Source organism: Hemicordylus capensis, chromosome 1 (genome assembly GCF_027244095.1).
Source record: "Hemicordylus capensis ecotype Gifberg chromosome 1, rHemCap1.1.pri, whole genome shotgun sequence".
Taxonomy (NCBI): Eukaryota; Metazoa; Chordata; class Lepidosauria; order Squamata; family Cordylidae; genus Hemicordylus; species Hemicordylus capensis.
Genome location: NC_069657.1, coordinates 159764243 through 159784503, shown reverse-complemented (window position 1 = coordinate 159784503; position 20261 = coordinate 159764243). Strand labels below are relative to the sequence as shown.

Below are 20261 nucleotides of genomic sequence, written 5' to 3'. Positions count from 1 at the left end.
CGAACCAAAACCACCCCGTGCTCGGACCGGTCTGGAGGCCTTTAGAATGGCCTCCGAACCGGTCCGTGCACATGACTATATTCTACCAAAGAAAACCACGTGGCTCTTTGGGCACCAGGAGTCGACACCGACTCGACGGCACAACTTTAACTTTAGCCATGTACAGCAATGCAAACGAGTCAGAAGTCCAGCCCCCAACTTGTCAGCCATCATGGCTTCCCACCGCTAGAGCAGCATCTGTGTGAATAGGGAAGTGCCCCAATTGTGACTGCAAGACCGCGATCACAGACATGCCCACCATCACAGATAGGGTGCTTCTCTAATCACACAAATGCTTCCCTAAGTGTGAGTGGCATAAGGCACCACGATGATTGATGGGTTGGGGGCAGGACTTCTGACCCATTTGCACCACTGTACATAGTTACAGTGGTGCGTTTTTTAATGTCTGAATGGGGTTTAGGTATTATCCAGTACTGGCAAGTTTTACACGGTCAGTATCACATTTAAATCATTTATGTTATTTTGTGAAGACTTTTCTGTTGGGTTGAAGATCTTAATTGTTCTCTTGAAGATGATAAGATATTTATTGGCTATCTCTTTTTCTCTTTTATTTCAGTGACTTTTGAACTGTGGATATTTATTATTGTTGTTGTTGTTGTTTTAAAATGAAGTCAGCTGTTTTGAGCAGTTTATATATTAAGATAGGCTATCAGTATTAAATAATTAAGCACATCAGGGAGAGGAGGACCTTGCTCAACCATTCTTGGCTTTGATGAGTTTACTCTCTTACAATGTAGTTGAGAGAAAGTCAAAAGGGTGAGATCACAGAAGTCAGCTCAGCGCACATAGGCCTTTGTTTCTTAACGTTCCATCTGATAGGTCCATGTACAATGGCCCTCAGTTTATCTGTTTCTGAAAGATTATGCATTGAATCTCCACAACTGAAGTCTTGCTTCCAGACTGAGAGGTATTTCAAATCTGATCCCTGGGATATCTGATCAAGACATAATGGAACTGAAAAAAGCAAGGCATGTGAACCATCTCCAAGGAACATTGCGGTCTTGATATGCTTATTCTGAGTGCTCCTCAGGCCAGCTCTGGCAATTCTGATCCTGCTATCTGCTCAACAGAGTCTCTTAGCATTCTTGATAAAATACATCCCAAAACAGCAAGCTGGAGTATATGTAACCTTGCTCATAGGCAACATTTGTAACATTTTGTTATAGATAGCCTTTCAGGGGGTTGGTTTCCATATCAAAATTGAAAGGAAATAGCTATCTTTGACCGAGGAAGTGTCTTTCTTTCCCTCCCAGGTGGTTTATGGTGGAAATTATGTCTTTGGGAAAATGTTCAACATTGTGCAGGGCTATGAGTTGGAGGACTGGAAACAGGAGTTTTTGCTCATAAGAAAGAGCTGGTCTGTCACTAAAGGCTTAGTTTAGTGGCCAATTAACTTCAAAGAATGAGAAGGTAAAGCAACTGAAAAGACTAAAATTAATTGTGTTTGTGTCTGTTGAGCAAGTTATTCCCTCCCCCCCCACCCACCGAATATGTTTGAAACTCATTCTTTTCCCCAAACTGCTACATACATTGTAATACAGTTCAGTAGTTATGTGGAGCTGCAGTACATCAGGGTATGCATTTTTACCCAGAACTGTAAGCAATCCATGACTATAGTCAGATTAGTGACATTTCTTTCTGGGAGTACCTAGAGCAATGAGGGAAAAGGAGGGATAAAGTGAGCGAAGATGTATTTTTGCCAAAACCCCTAGCTTCACTACAGACTGTAGACTGTGGCAAATAACATTCATCTCAAAGAGCTGCCGCATAGCTCTGTTGTTTATGGGCTTGATGGGAAGCAGTTCTTTTCCCTTGCCTCTGATGCAACCTATAGGATCATTTCTCATCATGTAGCAAACGTTATTCTATTTTATACCAGCCTAAGCATTACCAGCATTTTGCACCAGTGTTTCTATTGTTTGAATTTAGCTTATTTTAAATGTTCCAGTTAAATGTTTCAGGATGGTGAAATAGACAATCGAACACAGGAATTGATTATCATAAATGAAATATACTGAATTTTTGTTTCAGGTGATTGGGTCATATATTGCCCTGCCACAGTTTGCCAATAATCTAATTAAGTTTTATAGAATATATCACACATGGACTATTAGTTTTATGAAAGTGTGTTTTACAATGTTGCTCGATACTGAATTATAATAAAGTCTTTAGCAAAAACTTGTAAAATCTTAACTTTCTTATATACTGTAAATTATCTGATTATTTCCAACTCAGCCCCACTATTTATTGTGAATTCTTGACTGCAGTTGATAAATTGTAAGCCCTTGGAAGACTACACAATTTGTGACAACAAGCTGAGCATAGCCTACCTGCTGTCTTGTGCAATCAGGAGGGTTCACAAATACCTGGCAAATCACAATATGTTTTTGGAGGGCTGTGTTCAACTTGATGTCTTTCAATTTTACACATCTAACCAGTGGGCTATATTTCTGTACATCACCCTGCACCAGGTTGACTCTAAAGAAATCTTAGATAGTTGTTAATAGTAGTTAGCTGTTTCAGGTTTGCTCTGCACTCTTACAAGACATTCGGTAGGCCTATGAAAACAGGCGTCTGGAATTCTACATATCTTTGAAGTTTTCTGTACCTGAAGTGTCATTTGATGGCATTTACAGGCCTAACGATCCATTTAGGGAAGTAGATGCATAGCATTTGACATACTGTATCATGTACCTTACAATGTACCTTAATCATATTGGTGTTTAGTAGCCTTGAGGACATATTTATACATCTATACATTCATGGCCTCTGTGTTTGGTTTCTAAAATTAGGGATGTAAGTCTTTATGAAAAGTATACTTTGTGATCTAAAAGCTATTTCCCTTGTGTTATTGAGAAAACACAACCTGACCCTACATATCCAGCCAGGATCAAGTGAAATAGCTTTTAGATCATTTAGATGAGAGGTTATCTCTAGGAGCTCAGGAAGACTTTATTATTATTTCATATCTTCTAGGGCTAAAGCATGGCATCAAAATCTTATTGTAGAGCTAAACCCTAGTGTGCCTCAATTTATATCAAGCCCAAATTAGTCTCCAGTATTAAAGTGTCTTTTTCTTTCTTTCAGGAGGAATGCCAGAACTATGTTCGTGTTCTGATTGTTTATGGCAAGAAGATTTTCACTTGTGGTACCAATGCCTTTTCACCTATATGTTCCAGCAGACAGGTAAAATGTGCCCTTTCTCTTTCACGATAGGTCAGAGCAGGATACAAATGGTTTTGATTTTGATAATGAGCCCATTTTCGTGTTCAACATGCTACAAGATGGTTAACCAAAGGCAACTGATGCAAAGTCAGTAATCCCAGTTCTAATAGATTTTTAGCTGTCAAGGTGAGGAGAAATAATAAGAGATGTCAGAGACGTATGTTGGTGATATATGGAGAATAGCATAGGCCCCTGATTAGGAGGTATAAGGTTCTGTAGGCATCAAAAGAGCTGAATTCTATTGGAAGTCAATAGAATATATCAGATCAGTATTCCACTCAGCCCAGAACTGCCAGTCCTGGTTGGTAGTGGCTCTCAAGGAACTCATGCTGAAATGATTTCTAGTGTTGCTAGAGGTCTTTAATTGAAGAGCATGCTGTTGTTACCGAAATACAACACTTCCTGGTGTCCACAGAAGCAGTAACATTAAGGTGAAAATCAAAGTGAAGTAGGAGCTCTGCTTTGTTCTGAGGAGACAATCATAATGTTTTCATCGGTGAACAGATAGCCTTGCAAGTCGTGATTGAAGGAGTGGTTGCCCTATGCTGGCCCTCCTCCATTAAAATTCAATGATGTCATATCTTACTCTCTTCTGCCTTAAAACACCAATAGCACTTTAAGAGTGAAGGACAACACAGAAGACTGCACCTGCTAACCACATGGCATTGCACTGTGTTTCTGAGCTTGCTAGTCCTGGTAGCAGGGGCTAATAGCTACTCATCAGTGACAACTAGACATCTTACAAACTGCAAGGCTGGTCAACTTCGTCGATACATAAAATTAAGAAGTCATCACTTAGCAGTAAGTGCATGTGAGAAATGGCCTCTATAAATGGTAACATCTAAAATCCATTATGGTAGCCATTATAACTAAGTTCCTGAGGGAAGCGTAATCTTCATCTCCAATCATGTTGAGGAGGGGAAGAAATGAGTGGGTCATTTTATCATAAAGCTGAAGTAGCAGGACTAGAATGCAGAGCATGTGCAAGATTATTAAGGAAGTGAAGATAACATCATGAAGTTGAGATGTTTCTGATGGGCAGCAAATGAACAGGCATATTTCTTGGCCAATTGTGAATTAGTCAACCATGAGTCAGATGTACTCTAGCATTATGATTGCACGTCTGTAGTGCTAAGGAATTCCCTTGCTGGCCAGTCTCCCTGATGCTTAGATTCAAGTGGATGTAAGTTTTCTGAAAACAATAAACACCATTGCATAGGAGTAGCATTTACCCCTGAGCTTAAAGCTCATGTATGCCTAACCATCCAGCATCAGTACAAGCTCTTTTCACTAGTGTGCTCAGCATTGTCCAGAGTTACTAGTTTAATCTACGCAAATGTGGGATTACAAAGGTTACAAAGTGAACATATGTGGGGTTACAAAATGAACAAATGTATTGCTTGACTAATGTCAAATTGTTCCCATCATTTTCTCCTTCTCTTCCTTTTCTTGCTCTTCCCCACTTTTAAAATACAGGTAGGAAATCTCAGCAAAATAATTGAGAAAATAAATGGGGTGGCTCGCTGCCCTTACGACCCCCGGCACAACTCCACAGCTGTGATCACATCACAGGGAGAGCTGTATGCTGCAACTGTCATTGATTTCTCGGGACGGGATCCCGCTATTTACCGCAGCCTCGGAAATGTCCCACCTCTTAGGACAGCACAGTACAACTCCAAGTGGCTTAACGGTGAGAGCATTCTAAGAAATAAGAGCATTAACACAAGCTGGGAAAAATCTGGGAAAGGGTAGCATTTCCCTTTATATAATAATGAAGTCCAGACAGTATATAGGAAAAGGATTTGTTGTAACGGTCAGTGGGATGCAAAGAAAAACCCTTCGAACTGGGTTCACACCAAGTGGTGACTCTCTAATTTCAGAAAGGGCATAACAGCTGTCCCTGTTCAACCCAGCACAGCACCCCTCCATTGACTGTTCGCTGGTGTCTCCCTTGTGCCGCTTTTTGGTTTGTGAGCCCCTTGGACACAGAACCATCTTTTTATTTTATATGTAAATTGTACTGAAAAGTTATTTTGCTGAAAAGTGGTATATAAATATTTATAATATATCAATAAGAAGTTGTAAACAATGCAATAGGGAACTGTAATCCAGTTCTAGGAAAGAGTGATACAAATGTGAGTGCTGGCTGTAGTGGATTTAACCCAGCCTTTGTCTTAGAGCAAGCTCATGTCAGGGGAAGAAAAATGCTGAATCATCCTCTCTCTTTCTTTCACCCACAAAGACTGCTCACCAAAACTTTCCTGGTAGATAGTATGCTGCCACCACACCCACTTAGCAAGAGTTTATTCTCCCCTGACTTGGGTTAATTTTCAGGGAGGCTCTCCTTTTTACTACTGGAAAAGCACACAAAAAAACCTCTACGTGCAGGTTTACATGTGGTGAGAAAACTTGGTAAAGTTGCTGAGCAACTAAACCTGAGATGGGTGTTGCACCAGAGACAAAAAACCCTTTCAGCCCCCCCCCCCCGCCCGCTTTCCTGAGTTAAAATCCACTCAAGAGGCAGATTAAAATAGCAAAGAACAAAAAGAAAAATAAACTTTATTCAAAATACTACAGACTGCTTCCATCTGAGGCTTTCTCAGCTTTTAGTTACAGGAAAAAGGAACACCCAGTAGCTACAAGAATACTTTAAAAAGCGCCCTCATATTATATTGGAATGGCACACTTTAAAAATCGCGGTTACCTAGTTGCAAAAAACATAGATGTAAGCAAATACAAAAAGCACCTTTAAGAGTTTACAGAGATTTTTCCAACGCCCTGTTGGAATGGTGCAGGCTCAACATTTCTTAGCTTAGTTGCATTACAGATAAAACACCATAAAACAATTGTAAAGATATGCAAGGCAGACACAAAAACAGCAACAACATAGGTTTCTGACGCAAATTGACTAGCAAACTGTTCCGTAGACTAAATCCCCTTTTCCTTGAAAACTCACCCCATACCTGATGAGATTCAAGTATCCTGCCTCTCAAGGATCTGCAGTTCTTTTCATAGCCATCTCTCTGGCTACTCCACCTCCTGTTACAAGCCCAGCCTGGCTCCAACTGAACAAAGAGAAGTTCTCTTCCTGCCACATGGCTCTCAAGGTCCCACCTTGTGTGCTGAGTGGCTGATCCCTAGAGGTCACCGCCTATCAGTCAGGACAGGGTTCACTTCCGGTTCACTCTTTAGGGGAAAGGAGGGTCTGTTCAGTGACTGATCACTACACTGGCTGTGTCAGTTTTCTCTAGGGAAAAAGAAAGTTGTTGACATTTCTACCTAATTACTCATCAGAAGTCCTATTGAAATTAAATAGTCATTTAGAATAACTCCAGTGTAGTACTATTGAGTAACTTATTCTGGATGTCATCCAGAGACTTGAGCTATATCAATCCCCTTTCAGTCTTTATTGTCATTCCATTCCATTTTACAAGAAGTCCTCAGACTTATGACACAGTTGGTTCCTGGAAATTGTTTCTTAAGTTGAAACATAATAACTTGGAACTTATTTTCTCATAGGAAAAAATGTTATAAATGGGGGTTGGTTTCTGAACCAAAGCTGGATAGAGACCCTATATTTTTCTGCTACTTTCAAAGCTGGTGGTTTGTCAGTCACAGACATGCAGCAGAGAAGTTGATGGTGGAGAATCAGAATTTGATCACCCTTGCCACCTACCTCCTTCTCTGCTCCTTCCTGGCCTTTTCTCACCTTTCCATCAAAGGAAGGGAGGCAACTGGGTACCTCATCTCCATCTTCTCTTCCATCTAGCAGAAATTAGGCAAGGAAGGAGGGCAGGCAGGAAGTGACATGTATATTGGACTCTTTCCCTCTCTGTCACAGTACAGCAGGTGAGCGAGGAAGAGGAGGAGGGGAAGCAGGAGTGGTGACTGAAGGGGAGCATCTTGGCTGGTGGGTCAGCCAATGCTTCTGCAGCTGCCGCCAAGTCTGCCAATCTTGTGAACCTGAGCAATCATTATCACCACTTCCTCCTCTAGCACATGCACTAGCAGCTGTTTAGTGAAGCTTCCTTTCCTGCATCTGTTGTTGTTGAAACACAGTTATAAAGTTGAAACAAGATGGCAGTTTGCAAACATCTTAAGTACTGTTACTCTTAACTCAAAGCATCTTTACACTGAGGACTGTCTGTATCTGTGCCAGTATTCCTAAATCCTCCCTGAGCTGACACTGCTATTCCTTTGGAGCTTTATTAAGCTGTATTATTTTCCCACTATGGTGCCACATTGATCCAACAGTTCTTCATCATCATCCCCCTCCTTTCCCATTGTTTCCCTATCCACCCACCCCCAGCCAGATTACCACAGGTTAAACAAAAGAAAGTTGTTGCTCTGTTGCCAGTCTTGAGCTGTTGGGTTACAGTAGTACTGTCATGTAGGAATTCAGACCTGCCAAGATTCTCTTTACCTTGAAGCTCTTAGGAGAAATTAGACCTCTGCTCCCTAGGACAAGTTGGCACCCCTATTTTTGTAATACATTTTTCCCCTCGGGTTAGGATCTGTAAACTACATTTGGAACAACTTGTGTTTTTGAATTTCATAATTTACATCCAAGCACAGTGGAACCCCTGTTGTGCAACTAGCTGTAAATGCTGTTTAATAATTTACCTTAAATAATCATAGTTATTGCATTCACAGCATGGCCACAATGGACCCACCCAGTCTTTGGGGGACTAAACATTAAAATAAATAAAACTACTATGACCCTATGCAAATAGTCTTCTTGTTCTTCTGAATTTATAATTAATCCATTTTTGTTGGCTTGCATTTGATCTCTTCAGATTAATGAGGTTATAGTACACTTCTGTTTATTTTGGAGAATATATGGGCTTTTGAATCTGGATGTTTAGTTTCTGAGAACTTTGACACTAACTCATTTAAGCAATTGTAGCTAAGATCAGAAGTTGATGAATAGTCTCTACTGCTGTCATTTATATATCAGCCCATCATCAGGTGCATATCCAGAATTTTCAAAAGTATTTATTTGCCCCCAGTTTTTGTCTTGCCCCACATCTATGAGTTGGATAATGAGAATTAAATAGAAATAGAAATATAAACAGCAAAACTGAACAGCCAATTCATTAAAATATTTTAACATAACTGTATATTACAGTGTTTCCATTCCTGTTAAACATGTGTCATTAAAAGCCAGTGGAAACAGGACTGACACTCAGCCCCTGACACATTTCAAAAGGGAAGGAATTGTCCAGCTGTGGGTCAGCATGATCTTAAAGATCGTGATGGACTCTACAAGTAGAAGTACTCTAATGGCTGCCTGATAAATGCATGTGTGTCACTTGATATCTCAGTGAATGGCAGCCAAAACTGCAAATTGCTTCCACTTAGCAAAAGATTATGTGTGCGGTGATATAGAAGCCTTGTATGTGATGGCTATTTCACATATACATGTCATCCCTTGATACTGCAGTCGTCAAGTGATCAATATACATGTGAACTCATTCTTTATTGTAGGACTGGAGGCATCTAGGACTGTGTATATCACAAACAGCCTCATGAAATGATTCGCCAAAAGTAATGGGTTGTTGGTATTGGTATAATGTGCATACAGCATCCCATTTCATCAGGGGGTGACAGGCTGCCATATTATCATGACTCACTGAGGCAGTGTGCATGAGGCTGAAGTCTTGGGCCAGAGGAACAGATCTAATGAAGGATAAGCATTGTTAGGCAAGCCAGGGTCCAGAACCAGGAGATTATCCATGAAGGAGAGTCAGCATCAGCCAAGCCAGGGTCAGGAGCAGTGTTCCCTGTAAGAGGGAATCCCAGGTGTTGTTGACTACAGCTCCCAGAATCCCTAGCTGCAGTAGGCTTTGGCTGAGGATGCTGGAAGTTGAGGTCAACAACATCTGGGATTTTCTGTTACAGGGAATACTGGTCAGGAGCTAGGAGGTCAGGTCAGTGTAGGAGCTTCCAGAGTCAAGGTCAGCCAAGCCAGAGTCAAAAACCAGAGAATCAGGTGTACGTGGGAGCAGGCGTGAGTCAAAGTCCACAACAAACATTGGTCAAGGCCCAGGAAATCAGGGTTACTCAGATACAAGGCAAGGTCAAGGCTAGCACTTCTACAACAATGTTGTTTCAGCAAGTTCCTGAATCCAACTGAGCACTTTTAAAGGGGAAGTGAACTCTGGCTCCATCCTTTGCTCTTAAATGGCTTGGGTCCTGATTTGAAGACGTGGGCTGTGCTGAGGTAGGGGAGACTCACCTTGTCTGGAGAATCTCCCCAGGACTTTTCAAAGTCGGAGGAGTTGGACCGGCGTGCGTCCTCTGGTCTTAGTGGAGGGGGAGGAGCTGAAGCTGCCAGGGTTTCTCTTCCTGGTGCCCCTTCTGGGTCTGAAGCTTCGTTGAAGATTCCCCTCCTGTCACCTCCTCTAGTTGCAAAAGAGGGGGAGGATCCACTGCTACTGGAGTCTCTCATCCCCTGAAATGTATGACGGAGGAGCCATAGGACCCAGGACTTTTGACACATATTCTGTTGCAGCTGAAGCTTCCTGAAGGGAAGGTACAGGTGGATCTCGCTATTCACAATACTGCTTTTTGTGGTCTGGAAATATGCACTCTACTTTGGCATACTTTGGTAGAGAAAGGGTTAATACCTATGTATCAGTGATTAATAGGTTGCTGAAAATGATTTCTGAGGTCATTTCCGGTCACCATTTTATTTAAAGGAGCCAATTTGTGGCTCTTGTGTTTAAAAAAAAAAAAAAAAAGTAACTAGGGATGGATTGGGGATTCTGTTGGTGTACCGTCCACCCTGCTGCCCAACTGATTCCCTAACTGAGCTGACAGCTGGTCTTGGAGTTGATGTTGGAGTCACCCAGACTCTTAGTGCTGCGGGACTTCAATATCCCTTGTGAGGCTGACTTGTCTGGTGTGGCTTAGGAATTCATAGCTGCCTTGACAACTATGGGCCTATCCCAACTAGTTTTAGGACCAACTCATGTTGCTGGCCACACACTCAATTTGGTCTTTTATTCTGATCAGAGGGGTGTTCCGTGGGTGGGGGATCCCGTGGTTTCCCCATTGTCTTGGACAGACCACTACCTGGTTAAGGCTGGTTTCACAGCCACAACTCAGCCCTGCAGGGGTGGAGAACCTATGAAGATGGTCTGCCTGAGATGGCTGCTGGACCCAATAGGTTTCCAAAAAGCCTTGGAGGGTTTTAATGTCGGTCCTGCCAGTGATTCTGTCGATGCCCCGGTGGGAACGTGGAATAGGGAACTCACCAGAGCAGTAGACACGATCTCTCCTAAGCGTCCCTTCTGACCTGTTTTAAAAGTTGCCCCTTGGTAAACAGAGCAGTTGAGGGGTCTGAAGCAGCGAGGTAGGCGACTAGAGCACAAGTGGAGGAGAACTCGGCTTGAATGTGACAGGACACAGCGTAGAGCCCATTTGAAGGTTTATGCTGAAGCGGTGCATGTGGCAAAAAAACAATTCTGGTCTGCACGAATTGCTTCTGCAGGTTCGTGTTCAGCAGAGCTGTCCTGGGTTGTGAGGTGTTTGATTCAGGCTCCTTCCATTTCAAACCAGTCCTCAGAGACTTTGTTCTGCTGCGATGCTCTTAATGGGTTCTTTGCAGACAAAATCTCTTGTATTTGGGCCAACTTGGACTCCACTGGTTCTGCAGAATCTATTAAGGTGATGTCCAGCAATCCCTCTTGCAGTATTAGATTGGATCAGTTTCAATCAGTGAGGCCTGAGGACATGGACAAGCTGCTTGGGGCGATGCAGCCTACCACTTGTTCTCTGGATCCTAGCCCAACTTGGCTGCTTATATCTAACAGGGAAATTGTTGGAGATGGCCTAGTTAATATCATTAATTCATCACTGAGGGAGGGTAGGATGCCTCCATATTTGAAGGAGGCAATGATTAAACCAGAAGCCTTCCCTAGATCCCTCAGTGATGGATAGTTATGGGCTCTAGTCTCCCATGGCTGGGCAAAGTGATTGAGAGAGTGGTGGCTAACCAGCTCCAGGCAGTTTTGGAGGAAACCAATTATCTAGACCAATTTCAAACTGGCTTTAGAGCAGGCTATGGGGTTGAATCTGCCTTGGTCAGCATGATGGATGACCTTTACCAGGGAATCAACAGGGGGAATGTGACTCTGTTGGTTCTTTTGGATCTCTCGGCGGCATTGGATACCATCAACCATAGTATCCTTTTGTTTTGCCTTGGGGAGTTGGGGATAGGAGGCACTGCCTTGCATGGTTCCGCTCCTAAGGGAGATTCCCTCAGGGCTCCATTCTGTCACCAATGCTTTTTAATATCTACATGAAACCGCTGAATGAGGTCATCAGGAGATTTGGTTCAGGGTGTTAGCAGTATGCCAAATCCTCCTCCTCCTCCTCCTCCTCCTCCTCCTCATCATCATCATCATCAGGAAATGGCATTTACTCCCTAAATGCTTGTCTATGTGCTGTAATGGGCTGGATGAGGGATAATGAATTGAAGCTGAATCCAAGCAAGATGCTCATTGTGGGGGGGTTGCAATTTGAGGAATTAGTTAGATCTTCCTGTGCTGGATGGGGTTACACTCCCCCAGAAGAAACAAGTATGCAGTTTGGGAGTGCTCTTGGATCCAGGCTGGTTATTACTTTTAAAACCTTGAACAGCTTGGGTCCATAGAGAGCGCCTTCTTCTGTATGATTCCCATTGCACATTGAGGTCATCTGGAGAGGTCTGTCTCCAGTTACCACCAGTACATCTGGTGGCGACTTGGAACTGAGCCTTATCTGTAACTGTTCCTGGCCTATGGAATGCAATCCCAGCAGATATCTGCAGTTTAGACTTGCTGTTGGCCTTTAAGAGAGCCCTGAATACGTATTTGTTTGGCCTGGTCTTACAAGGTTTTAATATTGTTTTTAAGTATTTTAATTGGTTTTAAATGGTTTTGAATTGTTTTAAAATTGTTTTTATGTTGTTTTAAGCAGTGTGTTTTAGATGGTGTCTGTTTTATGTCTTTTTTAACTTGTGCACCGCCTTGAGCCTTTGGATGCAGCAGTCTATAAATGTAATAAATAAATAAATAAAATAATAAAGAGCCATTTTTACTGAGATTTTTTGAGGAAAATCCTCAAAATTGTGGGTGGGAGAGGGCATCGATGTACAGTTGGAGACCTGTAGAGCATGGTATGGCTCTTATTTGCTCTTATTTGCTCTTATTTATGCCATTTTTAGCTGTTTTGTGCCTTTTTTTGCCATGCAGGAACCTAATTCCCCAATCCCCATCTATATATATATTTCTCCTGGGTGTGCCCAGGAGAAATGCATCCCGGCAGCCCAGCTGATTGGCTGGGCTGCGGGGGCGCCTGATTGGTCCTGGCGGCACACCCAGGAGAACCAGCGGGCCAGGAGTGTGGGTGGCCATGGTGGCCGCGGAGCTGCGGTGGGCCCGGCCGGCCGAGGCGGCGGCGGGCCCGGGCGGAGCCGAGCTGGCGGCTGGCGGGCCCGGCCGCGGAGGCCCAGCTGCGGAGGCCAGGCAGCGGGCCAGGCGGCCACGGGCCCGGCCCGGCTGCGGGGAGGCCAGAGGCGGTGGCAGCAGGCCCGGCTGCGGGGAGGCCAGAGGCGGCGGGCCCAGCCGCGGGGAGGCCAGAGGTGGCGGCAGCAGGCCCGGCCGCGGGGAGGCCAGAGGCGGCGGCAGCGGGCCCGGCCTGGCCGCGGGGAGGCCAGAGGCGGCGGTGGCAGGCCCGCTTGAGGCACAGATGCTCTGTGCCCGGGCCCACTAATAGACTCAATTCCTTGTTATCTGTGGGAATTGAACCCCTGTGGATAACGAGGCCCACCTGTACATTATTGTAGTCTAGTCCCAAGAAACTGAATACATGAATGACTGTTGCTAAGGTTTGATAAATTAGATGAGATCAGAACATTCTCACCAGAGAGAACTGGTGAGAGGTGATCCTGCCCACTATTATAATTGGGACTTCCAGGTACAGCAGCAGATTTGGCACAGATAAGAGATGAACACCGTCTCAAAATCAACAACAATCTTACCGTGATATTGTTCAGATTCAGCTGCTGTTGGTTTTCCAGTCCCTCACTGAGGCATCCTGAGTTGTCAGGAGCCTGTATCAGATGACAAAACACAGTAGACCTTTGTGACTTCTCTGTTAGGAACAAATGGAATTGCTTGAAAGCCATCACATAATTGCTAAACAGGTTCCCTAAAGGCTCTACAGTAAACTTTGAGCTTATTTTTAAATGCAAATTTAATGTAATCAAATATCAAGTTTCTTTTGAATGCCGATTTCTGCCCCCTGCTGCATTTTGGTCCCTTTTTGTGTTTAGGAAACTGACTCCCCACCCCGACCATTCCCATTGACTCAAGGTCTTATTATTCATGGTTTCTGTATTCGTCTCTATAGGTGAGAATGGAACCCCTGCAAATAATGAGGGGCACCTGAATTCTGGCTAGATGTTGCATCATGCAACCAGAAATGCTATCTTTTGAATTCTGAACTCTTGTCCATCCCTTATGTTGTGAGCATTCCAAGGGCCTGTGGCCTGTTGTCTGGTATTTTTCATATCTTTATCTACAAATAGCAATTATTTTCCTAGCTTTGAGGAGCCATTTGAAGTGGGCTCATAAAAGGACCATATACAATCAACAAGCTTGTTGTTTTCTCCTTGTGTCAATTATTCATAGGTTAACCTTTTCGATTTGCCATTGAGTCATTCAGAATGTCAGACTGGACACCTTAAAGCTGCATTTTCGGCTTGAAGCATTTATTCCAGGGCAGTTCTTAAATTCTGCAAAATTCCATTGGAATCAGAGACTCGAGAACTGTGGTACTGATGCCTCACTAGAGCATACAGTACACACCCTGCTGAATCTAGATTTATATTGTGTTTTTAAAAATCAGAACAATCAAAATGATTCCCAGGGAGAACAACAAATGTTGGCTTTGAATACTGACCATTCAGCGTCCTTTAACATATATTAGCAAAATTCTGTAATTAATATAAATAGGGTGTGTGTGTGTATGCAAGTACGTGGAGGGAGGACTTGACAGGGCCCCGTCACTGTTGCCCTCTCTTTGTCCCAGTAAAGTGAAGAGTATAAACTCTGAGACAATACATCAAAGGAGTGCATGATCTTGAAGCCCACTCCTTTGCTCTTGCTTTGGGGATGAAGGGAGGTCTCTGCTCTCCTTTCACCCCCAAAGCCACCACTGGAGTCATGGCTCTGCCAATATACCCAAGGGTATGTTTCTGCAGTTTCCCCTTCCTCTCCCTGATATTCACTTTGGAGATGAAGGGCTGAGCCTCCCTTTGCTTCCAAAGCAGATCTTTAGCCTTCCATTCACCTTTGAAGTGACTGTAGAAGGAGGAGCAATTTCAGACAAAGAAACTCGTCCTTTGCTCACTACCTAAATAGTCACTCTATTTAAAAAAAGAATCTGAAGACCCATCTTTTCACCCAAGCTTTTTCAGCTTTTTAAATTTGTAGGTTTTAATTTTATACTGTTTTTAAATTGTTAATTTGTTTTAACCTTTTATATTTGTTTTAACTGTTTTTATGTCATTGTTAACCGCCCAGAGACGTATGTTTGGGCAGTATACAAGTTAAATACATACATACCTGCTCAGCCAGCAGAATCTCCACACTCCACACAGTGGCTAGGTGCTACCTTCTGCTGCTGGAGGTATTTAATACTGAAGGTTCATATGTAAAACTCGTACCAGGGGTGTAGCTAGGGGAGAGGGGGCCTATGTTAACCCCTCTCTCCAGTGGTCCCTCGGAATGAGGGACATAATGAAGAAGATAGGGGTGGCGCTGGGGGGTGCTAAGGAGCTTGGGGGCCCAGGTTCTTTGAACCCATCCACTCAATTATAGCAACACCCCTGTTCAGGACCAGTTTTGGTGATTGGAGGGTCTCTCTTACCAGTAGAGACCCTCTTCTGTACTACCCTGCTTCCACTTAGGCCTGTGCCCACGTTCAGACATCTCAAACTCTAGGGAAAGAGAACAGGATATATAGAGAAATATTACATACATTACATAAAATTGTTCATGCTGAAGTATAAGGTTTTTATGGTAAAAGCCAGATGTTGGTGGGTTATTCTAGCAAGATGGAAAACTAATGGTGCAGATAGGTCTTAAAAGTATACTGTGTTTCAGTGCCATCAATATGGCCACAGCAAGCTGAGAAGAGAGATACTTCACACCTGTATTAGGACAAGGAATCTTACAAAATGAAGATTCATTCTGTTCTTGTTTAGATTGTGCTGTTTGGCTGGTCAGTTAATTGGCTGGTCAGTTAATCAATTAGTTGACTGAAAAACAATACTGAGACCTTGTGTGGTGTCACTTCCACCAAGTCCCATATTTCAGAAAACCTCCTCTGCTCGCAATTCTCTTAAACCCTTGAGGATCCTGTTACCTGTAAATCATAATGAAGCTATTCTCATGATCACTAACTACGCCTCCCCTAAGATGAGGTTAATGGAGCGAGTGCTCTGTTAACCTCATCTTTTTGCTCGTGTGTTGACTCCCAGGCTCGGGGGTCTCTCCAGAACGCTCACGCGGGGCATCCTGGAACTTCCAGGGGCCATGCGGCCCCTGATCCCCACTGCCCTTGCCGGCTCCGTGACTGAGCCAGCAGTCGTGTGGGTGGCTGATCTGCCCACCCAGCTACGAGTGGCTGCTCATCTGCGGGGAGAGTGGGCTAAGCCCACTCTCCCTGCAGTTAGCCCCAAAGTTCTTCTCACTGATCGTGAGAAGAGCTTCAATATATCTCTTTGTATCTCCAGGGGATTTTACTATTCCATGTGTTCATTATTCAGTACAATTCTCTTTACAGACATCTACACACACACACACACACACCTAGACCCCTACAGCTGTGAGGGAGTCATAGCTCAGAGGCAGGGCACATACTTTGTATGCAGAAGGTCCCATGTTCCATTCCTCACCTCTCCAGCTAGAGGTGGGAAAGACCCGTGGGAAATCGTGGAGAGCTGCTGCCAGTCAGTGTAAAGTTCCATGAACCAATAGCCTGGTTCAGTGTGAGGCAGCTTCATATGTTCATATATGTTCACATGCACAAAGGATGTGCATAAGCGGGGAGTGGAGGAATTTGTCCAAGCCCCACTCTCCCCAAAAAGATTTGTGGTCAATTGTAATTTATACAATAAATGCTGCTGTGTGCTGATTACTGTACATAGCTCTGCTCTAAGTTCTGATTTTCCATTATAATTGCACCAACGGTTCACTTTTCTAGGACTCGCACACAGGAACACTGAAGTAATGTCTGTTACCTTCAGCCAAACTTGGGTTCGTTGTCATTATCACCAGATATCAATCTTTGACCCAACAACCCTGGCTTTAAGTTTGATGAAATCACAGGGAAAGTCTGTAAACCACAAGAACATATGAGGAGATATACTGCATTGAATCAAAGTTCCATTACTGAATAGATATGTGTTTCTGACTGTGATCCATGTTAGATACAGCAGACAAAATTGATGGTAATTCCATAGGAAATGAACAGAAAGTGCTAGTCACTGACATTTAATCATAGTTTCAATTAGCCTAATTCCCTTGGTAAAGTAAAGTATGCTGTTGAGTCGGTGTTGACTCCTGGAAAACACAGAGCCCTGTGGTTGTCTTTGGTAGAATACAGGAGGGGTTTACCATTGCCGTTTCCAGCACAGTATGAGATGGTGCCTTTCAGCATCTTCCTATATTGCTGCTGCCCGATATAGGTGTTTCCCATAGTCTGGGAAACATACCAGCGGGGATTTGAACTGGCAACCTCTGGCTTGCTAGTCAAGTCATTTCCCCGCTGCGTAAGAAGATGGACACCTTACTATTTTAATCAGGGGTTCTCAAAACTAGCCATTATGACTGGGGAAGATGGGAGTTGTGATCCAACGACATGTGGGAACCCAAGTCTGAGAACCCCTGTATTTACTAATTACAATCGATGTTCCTTATATCTCCTTTTTATTTTTGAAAGTAGTTCTGCTATTGATCATCAGCACAGCTCACAGGAGTCAGGCCTGGTCCACACAAACAGCAAATGAGAAGGTAGAATCGCTCCTAGATTCTACACTGCTACAGACTGCAGGTGGGGAATCACATGACTTTGCTTCCCCATTAGCATCAATGGTGTGGATTTGTCATCTGCTGTCTGAAATGCTGTATAGTCCAGAGCAGTATTAACACCTCATCTGCTGTTCATTTAGGCAGGCCATAGTACCAAAGGTCAGCTACCTGCTATATGAGGAAACTTGGTTAATTTTGAAGTTACTGCCTGGCCACTTCACACATGCATGTACATTTGCTTAATTATTATTATAATTAAGCAACTTAACATGATGACTACTAACTGAATGGGTGATCTGGCTCTGTTGGAAAAATACTGTGTTTGGGACAGTGGTGAGGTGAAATGAACGTTCTGACCATTATACTTTGATCTAGGATGGCTCATTCATCATGCAAGCCAACTCTTGATGCTGTAGGCATCAAATGAGGAATGCGCTTGTGTGAACCAGCCCATTAGTGTGCACCCCCCGTTAGAAAATGTGAACGCCCCCCATTTTCTCTTCAACCTCTTATGAACTCCCCTTCTCCTCCCCCCTCTCACACACACACCCCACTTATTTAAATATTGCTCCTTCTATATAAGTTTCATTGTGTTTTATGACTTAATTTCTTTTTTCTCCAGAGCCTAACTTCATTGCTGCCTATGACATTGGTTTGTTCACTTACTTCTTTTTCCGCGAGAATGCTGTTGAACATGACTGTGGAAAAACAGTCTATTCTCGAGTTGCAAGGGTTTGCAAAAATGACATTGGAGGGCGATTTTTGTTGGAGGACACATGGACAACGTTTACGAAAGCTCGTCTGAACTGCTCCCGCTCTGGAGAAATCCCCTTCTACTACAATGAACTGCAAAGCACTTTTTATCTTCCTGAACAGGATTTGATCTACGGAGTGTTCACTACCAATGTGTGAGTTTATTGATTCTTTAGCTCCCTGTTCACTTTGTTTTGATACTTACCACATTTACTAGTAATGGTACTTACCTGTTTATAGTTAGTGAACAGAAGTGGGATAAAAAGGATGTTCAGGATCACACATATTCAAAAAGGCAGAACTACATTTCAGGATTTAGTGGGGAAATGGGAACTCTGAGGAGGAGAATAATATCTAATTTTTGTTCTCAGTTACTAGTAATGCTATATTATAAGTGTGGAACCAATTTGTGGTGAGTAGAAGTGCAGGGCAGATAGAAGAAGGAAATGTTCTGTACTTCACTTTGTCTTTACTTTCTACCACTCTCCCCGATGGCGATCTGTCTCTAAAAGACCCAGTGGTGTTGGCTGCAGCAGCAGCAGCAACAAGAACCCCATTCAGGCTTGGAAATCCCTTTCTTGAGCAAGATCCCTTGACTTCAGGGGTTGGTGGAGGACCCATGTTAAATTGCAGGTGGGGAGAAAGTGAAATTGCTTCTTTGCCCTTCTCCCACAATACATGTCTTTATGAGGTCTCTGAAAACAAGCAGGTGCTTCTAGTCCATTCAGCCTGGGAACTTCCTGGGCTTGTCATGATGGATGATCCCTTGCATTGACTGCATGGCTGCCTACCTGCTACCTCCCGTGCAAATATAAGACTTGTCGTCTTATTGTGTTTGGTTTGAGGGCCCAGTCAGAGCCCGTCACTTTCTCTACACCAAGTTCTGGATGACTCTCCTGCCATCTGCTCTCCCTGCCCAATCTCACAAGTCCTTGGTTAACAACTGTACTCTAGCTTCAGGCACTGAGAGAGTGAAATGGCTTGAGGCTGGCACTCAGGTGCTAGCAAAGAGACTCTCTTAAGGGTTTTGGAGGGAGTGGAAGAAATTAGTCTCCACACCACACAACCATCCAAACACCATTATTTATCCGCCTTTTCCAAGCCATCCCTGTTATTAGTCCCTTCAGCTGTCTTTTCCACAGTCTGGGAGTCTCCAGGACAATAGTCTTTGCTATTAAATGTTTGCAATCTTGCCTGAGATCTTCAGCTCTCAAGAAGGGCTGTAAGTTGCAAGCAAATTCCATCTGTTGTCCAACTTTGTGAAATAAGCAAAGCCGTACACAAGTGCATGGTAAATCTAAAATTATATACATAAATTCTACTAAATATAAGGCAAAATCATTATATGTTTTCTCATTCCATTTTATATCTCCTTTATTTTTGAACTGCAACCTCCACCCACACCACAGAGTTTATGATGCTCACAGCAGTACATTCATCCTTCTATATATAGGCAGAGTATCTCCCAGTACAGAAAAAGAATCCTTAAATATGCCTAAGAGCTTGTATATAAGGGTTGTTGTCTGAACTAGAAGTAAGTCTGTCCTTCCTAGCAAGGACTGGGAGATTATGTCCCAGTAGAAATAAGTCAGCAGGCAAAAAGGAGGGCAGCATCAATCTCAGACCCAAAATACAAGGAGGCAAACTTCCAGATACTCTAAAGAAATTCATATTGCTTATTGCAAATGCACTCCAATTTTTTATTATGCCTAACATGTTTTGTGTTTTAGAGCCTATAATCACTTTGTGTCGCTTGTAAGGGCTCTCCCAAAAGATAAAGACATTCTTTATTAGGAGTTATAAAGCAACAACTATCATTGACAAAGAGTGCATAATACTCGAAACACATTATGCATAATAAAAAATAGGAGTGCATTTATAAATAATACAATTTTCTTTAGCATCTCTGAGGTTTGCCTCCCTGTTGTTGGGGGGCGGGGGCGGCTTCTGTGTAATCACAGCATTTTGGTTATTTTAAATTCCGAAATGCAGAACTTTCAGAAGCTCTTAGGCGGTGCTCCCATTCATTCATTCTTTCTTGGGTGGTTGGTTCCATTGATCAGACTGAGGGGCAAACTGCACTTTACACACAAAGAGTGTATTGAAGCTCCAGCAACTTTTTCTTGCAGTGGAAAACAG

At 43.2% G+C, this 20261-nt stretch overlaps 1 protein-coding gene across 11 annotated transcripts in view; it reads left to right on the top strand.

The window, feature by feature from the left end:
• The window catches only part of SEMA5B (semaphorin 5B), a 576167-nt gene that overhangs the window by 430300 nt on the left and 125606 nt on the right, over positions 1-20261 (top strand). For all 11 annotated transcript variants that reach the window (XM_053256885.1, XM_053256927.1, XM_053256858.1 and 8 more), the window contains 3 exons: positions 3148-3246; positions 4762-4975; positions 17992-18277. In XM_053256885.1, the coding sequence (XP_053112860.1) occupies positions 3148-3246; positions 4762-4975; positions 17992-18277 (599 nt within the window). The remainder of the gene's footprint in view (positions 1-3147; positions 3247-4761; positions 4976-17991; positions 18278-20261) is intronic.